This window comes from Aythya fuligula, chromosome 26, assembly GCF_009819795.1.
Source record: "Aythya fuligula isolate bAytFul2 chromosome 26, bAytFul2.pri, whole genome shotgun sequence".
In the NCBI taxonomy this organism is placed as follows: Eukaryota; Metazoa; Chordata; class Aves; order Anseriformes; family Anatidae; genus Aythya; species Aythya fuligula.
In genome coordinates this window covers 3074673-3082838 of record NC_045584.1, presented here as the reverse complement: position 1 = coordinate 3082838, position 8166 = coordinate 3074673, and the positions used below count along the sequence as shown (strand labels likewise).

At 69.2% G+C, this 8166-nt stretch overlaps 1 protein-coding gene across 1 annotated transcript; it reads right to left on the bottom strand.

The window, feature by feature from the left end:
- Positions 1-7649, bottom strand: SEMA6B (semaphorin 6B). Its single transcript, XM_032203571.1, has 17 exons — positions 7526-7649; positions 7255-7401; positions 6880-7009; positions 6555-6615; positions 6394-6456; positions 5905-6006; positions 5400-5490; positions 5203-5322; positions 5013-5101; positions 4688-4905; positions 4440-4571; positions 4040-4189; positions 3120-3314; positions 2102-2242; positions 1827-1904; positions 1561-1619; positions 1-1469 (listed from the first exon to the last, which is right to left on the bottom strand). Exons 2-17 carry the CDS (start codon positions 7364-7366, stop codon positions 478-480), a joined length of 2733 nt encoding a protein of 910 aa, XP_032059462.1. The 5' UTR covers positions 7367-7401; positions 7526-7649; the 3' UTR covers positions 1-477.
- Between the last annotated feature and the right edge of the window lie 517 nt (positions 7650-8166).

Sequence of the window (8166 nt, the reverse complement as noted above, 5' to 3'; positions counted from 1 at the left end):
TCCGGGTGTCCCCAGGGTGCTGGCAGCACCCACAAAGCCCCCTGAGTGCTCAGGCAGGGCTGATTCGGGACTGGGGGGGCTCCGGGGAGGTGCGGGGGTACAGCCTCGCTCTGCCTCAGTTTCGCCCGTGTCCGTGTGTCCATCCTGCTGCCTCCCAGGGATCCCCCCCCAGGGAGCAGCGGTCCCTGGGTCCAGCCTGCGGAGGGGACGGGACAGACGGACACCCGGAGCACAGGGCACTGCCCCGTGCCAGCCGGGGACAGTGGGGACAGGTGGGGACGGCCCCAAACCCTGCCCGGGCGCACCCGTCCCCCATGCAGCATCTCAGCCCTCCCCGTGCCCGCCGCTCCTGCCCTGGGGTCACCTCGTCCCCGTCCCCAGGGAACCCGGGGGGGGGACCGCGGCGCGGCGTGGAGGTGGAGAGCGTCCACAAGAGCGTGGGCAGCGCCCGTGGGTGCCGGGACGGGCAGCGGGGCCCTATTTGCCCGAGGGAGTCCGCTCCACGCCGTAGCGCAGGAGGTGGTGCAGGTCCGTGAGCGCCCGTGGGGGGCCCGCGCCGTGCGCCCGCGGTGCCGTGCCGTGCCGCCCGTAGCCCCCCGCCGGCGCTTCGCCGCTGTTAAATGTGTGGTTCCTCTTGAGGTGGGCGCCGGGGCGGCCCGTGCCGTTGTTGGCGTTGAAGTTCAGCTGCTCGGGGTGCCAGGGCGGCCCCTCGGCAAAGTCCCCCCCATCCCCACCCGGCGCCGAAACCACGCGCCGGCGGTCGGGGCTGGGGCGCGGCGTGCCGGCGAAGTCGCCGTAGGAGCTGCGGGGCGGGCGGCGGGCGCCGGTGGCGGGGTGCTGCCGGGCACGGGGACCCTCGGGGGGGTCCCGGCCCCAGTGCCCGTCGCCCGAGGAGTCGCTGAGTTCGGCCTCCAGCTCCTGGTCCACCAGGATGGCGTGGCAGGAGAGGGGCATGCCGCGGGCCGAGCGGCCGGGGCCGGCGTGGAGACGTCCAGCAGCGGCGGCGGCGGCGGTGGCGGCGGTGCCGGGGTCCCGCAGCGCGGCGTTGATGATGTTGTGGCTCTGCTCCCAGGTGCAGTTTTGGAGGGTGCCGGGGCAGCGCTTCTGCTGCAGCGGGGTCTGCTCCGGCGTGGGCAGGACGCCCGAGTCCAGGTCGTGTTGGCTCGCCTTGCCCAGCTCCTTGGGCCAGCCGTTGGGCATGAGCGGGGCCAGCAGGGCTCCGGGTTGCCCCGCGCGCGCTCGCCGCTCGCCCAGCCGGCTGACGCTCACCACCGACTCGCTGTGTGCCAGGATGGTCTCCTTGTCCTTGCGCCGCGCCAGCTCCTTGCGGTCCCGGTGCCCGATGAACCAGCAGACGCTGAAGCCCGAGATGACGGCGCCGATGACGAAGGCGGCCACGGAGGAGATCACCAGCAGGTTCACCGACACCAGCCCGTCCGGCTCGTCCACGAAGCTCTCGGTCACCAGCCCTTGGTGACGGCAAGGGGGGGGGGGCGTCAGGGGACGGCTGCGGTGTCCCCCCCCCGGTGTCCCCGAGCCCCCTCCCTGCCCCACGCTCACCCTCGCACTCGCCCAGGTGCGATGTGCTGCCACCGGCAATGTCCTGCTCGAAAGCTGTCCTGTGAGGGGGGGGACATAATTTTTTTTGGGGGGGGGTTAGTGCCTAACAGCCTGGCACAGGGCTGGCAGCTTGCTTCAGCCAGTGCTGAGTTTGCTGGGGTTAGGTTCGGGGAGCAGGTGGAGCTGATGCAGCTCAAGCTTCGCAGGCTCTGGGGAGCCCCTGGGACCCCCCCATTCCCCTCGTGTCCCCCCCCCCCCTCCATTACCTGGGGCTGGGCTCCAGGAAGATGCAGGAACCCTCAGGCGTCCAGCCACAGTACGGATCCCGGCTCCCAAGACAGTTCCTGGCAGGGCACAGCGGGGTCAGGAACACCCCCGGCACAGGGGGGGCGACACCCCAGCCCCCTCCAGGAACCCTGCCCCAGCACCGTGCCTCAGTTTCCCCCAGCGGTGCTCCCGTTCCCAGCCCGACCCTGGCACGGGACAGATCCACGGGGTGTCAGAGCCCCCCCCCCTCCTCGCACGGAGCCCCCACACTCACTTCATGCAGCCCGAGTGCTGCTGGCAGCGGGCCACGGGCACCCTGGCCACGCACGGGGGGAAGGCCAGCAGCAGGGACCCGGCCGCCTTGTCCAGCTCCAGGCCCAGCAGCCGCCGCTCGTCCTCCGTGTCCCGGCCACACCTGGGCATGGGGCAGAGCTCAGCTGGTGGGGCAGAGACCAGCTCCCCGCCGGGGGCTGGTCCGGAGGAGGGAGCTCACCCGTGGGCCCCCGTCTCGTCCACAAACCCAGCCCTCTGCCTCCCCCACTCATCCAGCCCTTGTATCCTTCTGTTCCTTTCATCCATCCATCCATCCATCCATCCATCCATCCATCCATCCATCCATCCATCCGTCCATCCGTCCGTCCATCCGTCCATCCATCCATCCATCCATCCGTCCTTAACCACCTCATTCCTGCTCCCATTTCACCTTGCAGCCACCAGTCAATCCCTCCACGACCACCTCATCCATCCAAGCACCCCATCAGCCCGCCCACCCACCCATCCATCCGACCACCCTCTGTCCACCTTACCCACCCACCCACCCACCCATCCATCCATCCATCCATCATTCTCACCCATCCACTCACCCATTCATTCAACCACCCGTCCATCTGTCCATCCACCCACCCTTCCATCAATCCATCCATCCATCCGTCCGTCCGTCCACCTATTTGGCCATCCACCCACCCTTCCATTCGTCCACCCACCCTTCCATCCACTCATCCATTCACTCATCCACCCACCCACCCTTCCATCCATCCGTCTGTCCATCCATCCATCCATCCACCCACTCACCCATCCACCCTTCCATCTGTCTGTCTGTCCGTCCGTCCATCCATCCATCCGCCCACCCTTTCATCCACCCACTTACCCATCCATCCATCCATCCATCCATCCATCCATCCATCCATCCATCCATCCATCCATCCATCCATCCACCCACTCACCCATCCATCCGTCCGTCCGTCTGTCCCTCCCTCCACCCGTCCGTCCGTCCGTCCGCCCACCCCCCGTACCTCCCCGGCTGGTAGGTCTCAAACTCCTCCAGGAAGACGCTCTGGCTGCCGGGGGGCGCGGGCGCGGGGCTGCGGGTGGCGTTGGGGTGGATGAGGAACTTGAGGACGGTGCCCGTGCTGGAGCCCAGGAACACCACGGTGTGGTTGCCCCACGGCCCCGCCGCGGTGTCCACCACGATCCTGCGGAGCTGGTACCTGCGGTGTGAGCCGAGCGAGGCGCTGGGGAGCCCGCGGGAGGGGAAACTGAGGCAGGGTGGGAGCTGGGACCCCCGGGGGGGGGGGATGGACAGATTGCAGCCAGCCCCCAGCGGGAGCCACCAGGGAGCATGGGGGGCAATGGAGGTCCCAAATGGAACTGGTCCAGATCCCAGCCAGACCTGGCCCGGATCCTGCGCAGGAACCAGGCAGACCCAGAGCAGATCCCATCCAGATCCTGGCTCAGATCCCAGCCAAACCCACTCAGGATCCTGCCTGGATCCCCCCCCCTGCCAATCTCAGTGGGTCTCCAGCCCAAATCCCACCTGGGATCCCCCCCGTGACCCCTCACGGGACCCCAGCCTGTCCCCAGCCCCACTGCCTGCCCCCAGCCCCGTGCACACCCTGCCTGCCCTGCCAGCGAGCCCGCGAGCACCGCGTGATTAATTCCCCGTCAAGCAGCAATTAAGGTAGATTTAATTAGGATGAGACGATCTCAACTGCAAAGTTTATGAGATTTATCAGGTCTCCTGGTGCTCGCCCGCCGCTGGCACGCGCCCCTGCGCCTCTCCGCGCGTGCGCGAGGGCAGCGCCGGCGGCTCCCGTGCACCAGCGTGAGCCGTGCACGTGGACACGGCTGTGAGCACCCCACACGTGCACGGACACCCCCGGGGGACCCCCCCTCTTGAGCCTCCCCGGGCCCGATCCTGCCGCCGGGAGCTCACCGGCTCATGGTGCGGACGATCCAGGGCACGTTGCCCAGGGACGGCACCGCCTCGTCCATCAGCGGGTGCGTCTTGACGAAGGTGAGGATCTCATCGGGGAAGGTGCTGGAGGAGTTGTAGCGCATCCCCGGGGCCGCACAGCACCCGGGCCTGCCGCCACGGCACGCCGGGGCTCAGCGCCGTCACTGCACGGCTGGCACCTGCCCCATCCCCATCCCCATCCCCATCCCCGTCCCCATCCCCATCCCCGTCCCCGTCCCCATCCCCTTCTCCATCCCCATCCCCATCCCCGTCCCCGCCAGCACCAGCCCTCAGCACCACTCCCGTCCCCATCCCTGTCCCCAGCCCCGTCCCCGCGTCCCTTTCCCGTCCCCATCCCTGCGCTCACTCACTCACTCACCGCGGCTTCGGCACCATGTCCTCGGGCACCGGCGTCCAGATGGACTCGGGGGATTTCTGCTCCCGGAATCGTCCCTCGAAGACGGCGGCCACCTGGGTCATGTCGAAGGCGCAGACGGCCGAGCCGGGGATGCTGCAGAGACACGGGCACGGGGTGAACACCCCGAGCCATCCCCTCGTCCCTGTGGGGGGGGCACTCGGAGGGGTCCCAGCCCAGCTCGGGGGGGCTCAGCAGGGCTCAGGGCTGACCTGTTGGTGGGTGTAGAGAAGACGGCGAGCACCACGGGGCGCCCGTCCAGCTCCAGGATGTCGGTCACGGCCTGGATGACGTTGAAGTAGAAGTGCGAGTCGCCCGGCACGGAGCAGTTGAGCCGGGCCTTGAGGAAGGACGTCCACTGCTTCTCCAGCACCCGCTGCGACCCCCCCATGTCGTTCTTGCACACCCGAGCCACTCGGGACACCACCACCTGCCAGGGACGCCCGTCACCGCCTGGCACCCGGCCCCGGGGACGGTCCCCTTGGCCCCGTTCCCGCCCCAGCTGCCCCCCGGGGTCACCGCGGGGACCTCTCCCACCTTCTCCAGGTAGTTGTACTCCATGGCGATCTCGCGGAAGAAGAAGTAGACGTGGCTCCTCCACTCCACGGCGTGCACGAAGTAGGGCTCTGCGGGGACAGCAGGGTCAGGGCTGCTCCGGGACGGGACCAGAGGGGACGGGGACGGGTGCCGCGCCGAGCCGCGGGGCGCCGTGCGCCCCAAAAACCACCTTTGAACCACTTGGAGTCGTGCTTGACGGTGCGCAGGGTCGGGCTGTCCCCCAGGCTGCGGTAGATGACGGCGTCGATGGCCAGGAAATCCGTCACCGTGGCCGTGAAGAGCATCCCCCCTGGTGGGACAGAGGCGTGAGTGGGACTCGGGGGTGGGCGCGGGGAGGGGGACGGCACGCGGGGAGGGGGGACCGACCGGTGAACAGGGCCACGTTGGCGTGCTTGGGGTCGTAGGGGCACCGTGCCATGCCGCTGATGTTGTCCCCGACGGGCTCCAGCGTGTCCATCTGCAGCGGGAGAGACGGGGACGTGAGGGGGGTCACCATGGGGCCGTGAGCAGGACCATGGGGCCGTGAATAGGGCCACCATGGGGCCATGAGCAGGGCCACGGGGCCATAAAAGGGCCACCAAAGGGCTGTGAGCAGGGCCATGTATAGGGCCACCACGGGGCTGTGCAAGGACAGCAGGGTCTGGCGGGCGGTGTCCCCACCCCGGGGAGCAGGACACCCCCACGAGAACTGGACGTGGCCCCCCAAGGACTCCCACGTCGTGCTCACAACCTCGGGCACGTCCGTGTGTGCCCTCCCTGCCGTATGGCCCTGGGGGACCCCAGGTGGCTCTGGGTGACCCCAGGTGTCCCCAGGTGACCCCGGGTGGCCCAGAATGACCCCAGGTGACGCCGGGGGGGGGGACACACTCACGCTGTAGTTGGCGCAGACGGGGTTGAAGGCGTTGGTGCCGCACACGAAGAGCAGGCTCTCGTTCCGCACCAGCAGCACCTTGATGAAGTTTCGGCACTCTGCCTGCACCGAGAGGGGGCCCTCAGCCTCCGCGCCCCCCCTCCCCGGCACCAGCCCCGGGGGGCTCCCCCCCCCCAAAAACCCCCCCCCCAGCCCCCTCGGTGAGGGTTCGGGCCCCGCGTGGCGTTTACGGGACCTGGCGATTGGATTTGTGGCAGAGCTGAGCCTGCTCCGAGCGGCGGGCCAGAAATAATTAATTACAAACCCAATTATCCAAGCCTCCAATAAATCACCTCGGACACAAAGGGTGGCAGGGAGCCGGGAGGTGACACCGCGGTGGGGGGGGGGGGGGGGGGGTGGGACATGCCGGGAGCTGTGCCCCCACAGCACGGGGTGCGGGAGGGTGCAGGGGGGTGGGGGGCGCATGGGGCAGGGACCCCCCCCCCGTACCTCGTGTTTCCCCTTCATCTTGCAGATGCTGATGTCGTGCTGGTTCGACTGCCACGTCAGCTTCTGCGGGAAGGGGGGGGGAGAAAATCCAGTGGGGGGGTCAGGGTGAAGCCCCCCCCCTTGCTGGTGTCCCCCCCCCCCCAATTCCCCAAAGTGCTTACCCGGTGGTAGCGCAGCTCGCTGCCCGTGCCGGGCTCCAGGCTCACGCGGTAAACGTTGTCCCTGGGGGGGGGGACACGGGGGTGTCACCACCCTGGGGGGCTCGGGGACACCCCCGGGGGCTGCAGGCTCTGTGGACAGCACGGAGCCCCCCCCCCAAAGCCGTGCCATTGGGGTGCCCAACCCGCAGGGCACGAGGCCGGGGCTGATTTTGGGTGCCGGGGGCAGGTAGCGGGGTCCCTCCTGAGCAAAGGGGGGGCTGCAGGGAGGTGCCAGGTGCCCCCCCCAAGGGAAGGTTTGTGCCCCCCCCCCCATCCCGTTCCCCACCTGTCCCCGATGAAGAGGGTCCTGTTGACCTTGAGGATGCGCTGGATGTTGAGGCGCTCGGGGCCGGCGCCCTCGGGGCCGACCAGGCGGCTCCCCCCGTGGCCCACGAACACGGCGTAGTGCTTCACATCTGGGGGGGGGGGTCACAGAGAGGGGGGGGGGGACACAGACACACAACACAGGACATCACGCTGCCACCCCATCCCCAAAACCAACCAACCACGCTCCCCAACCCACAGGGGCACCCCAAAACCGTCACCCCATCCCCGACCCCTCTCCGCGCCGTGTGTCCCCGTCCCCCCCCCCGATGCGCAACGCCCTGAGCCCCCTCCCCACATCCCTGCCAGGGGGGGGGCGACCCCAGCAGGCACTCACAGTCCTCGGGGGCCACGGTGATGGGGCCGGGCTCCTCGGGGAAGGTGCCACGCGCCGACCTCTCGGCTGCCAGCAGCAGCAGCAGGACCAGGGGGGCGCGGGGGGGCCGCATGGTCTCCCCCCGGCGCGGGAGGGCACCCGCAGCACCTGCGGGTAGGGGACAGGTTATTGGGGAGGGGGCAGCACCCGGTGTCCCCCCCTCTCCGGGCTGAGCCCCACGGATCCCCCCCCCATCGCGGCACCCGCACCCCAAAGCCATCGGAGCCGGCACCTTCATGGGGTGCCCCTGGTGTCGGGGATTTTTTTTTTTTTTTTTGGGGGGGGGTCTTGGCTCGAGGTGGGGGTCCTGGGGCTGGTCCGGTGCCAGCCGTGGGGCTGGGGGACAGCGTGTGGGATTGGCGAGGGGGAAGCGAGTTCCTTCCCCGGCTTGAAGAATGTCAAAAATGCTGGGAAAAGCGGCCCCCACGCCCCCGCTCCCTCCCCGAGGCGCTCCCAGCGCCTGCGCAGCTCTGCACTGGGGCTACTGGGCCCAAACTGGGCCCAAACTGGGCTGCGGGCGTCCTGCGGGGTGGGAGCGGGGAAATTCGGGCACTGCGCAGCCACAAACCCCAAAGGGGGGGGGGAATAATCCTGTGCACGGCCAGGCTGGGAGCATGGGGACATGGGGACAGGGGGATGGGGGTGGGGGGACACGGGGATGGGGATATGGGGAGGGGGGGACACGGGGTCCGTGGGGACATTGGGATGGGGACATGGGGATGGGGAAATATGGGGATGGGGGGACAGGGGGACATGGGGACAGGGGGACATGGGGATATGGGGACAGGGGGGGCACAGGGAGCACAGCCACCCCACAAACAGGGACATGGGGGGTGGTTTCCCTATCCCAGCCCTACAGCCACCGTCCCAAAC

Coding starts and splice junctions, on each gene's coding strand:
- SEMA6B (XM_032203571.1), bottom strand. CDS start 7,366: ATGCGGCCCCCCCGCGCCCCCCTGGTCCTGCTGCTGCTGCTGGCAGCC. Junction 7,010..7,254: donor CACCGTGGCCCCCGAGGACT/GTGAGTGCCTGC, acceptor CCCCCCCCCCAG/ATGTGAAGCACTACGCCGTG. Junction 5,491..5,904: donor CCGTCTGCGCCAACTACAGC/GTGAGTGTGTCC, acceptor CTCCCGCTGCAG/ATGGACACGCTGGAGCCCGT.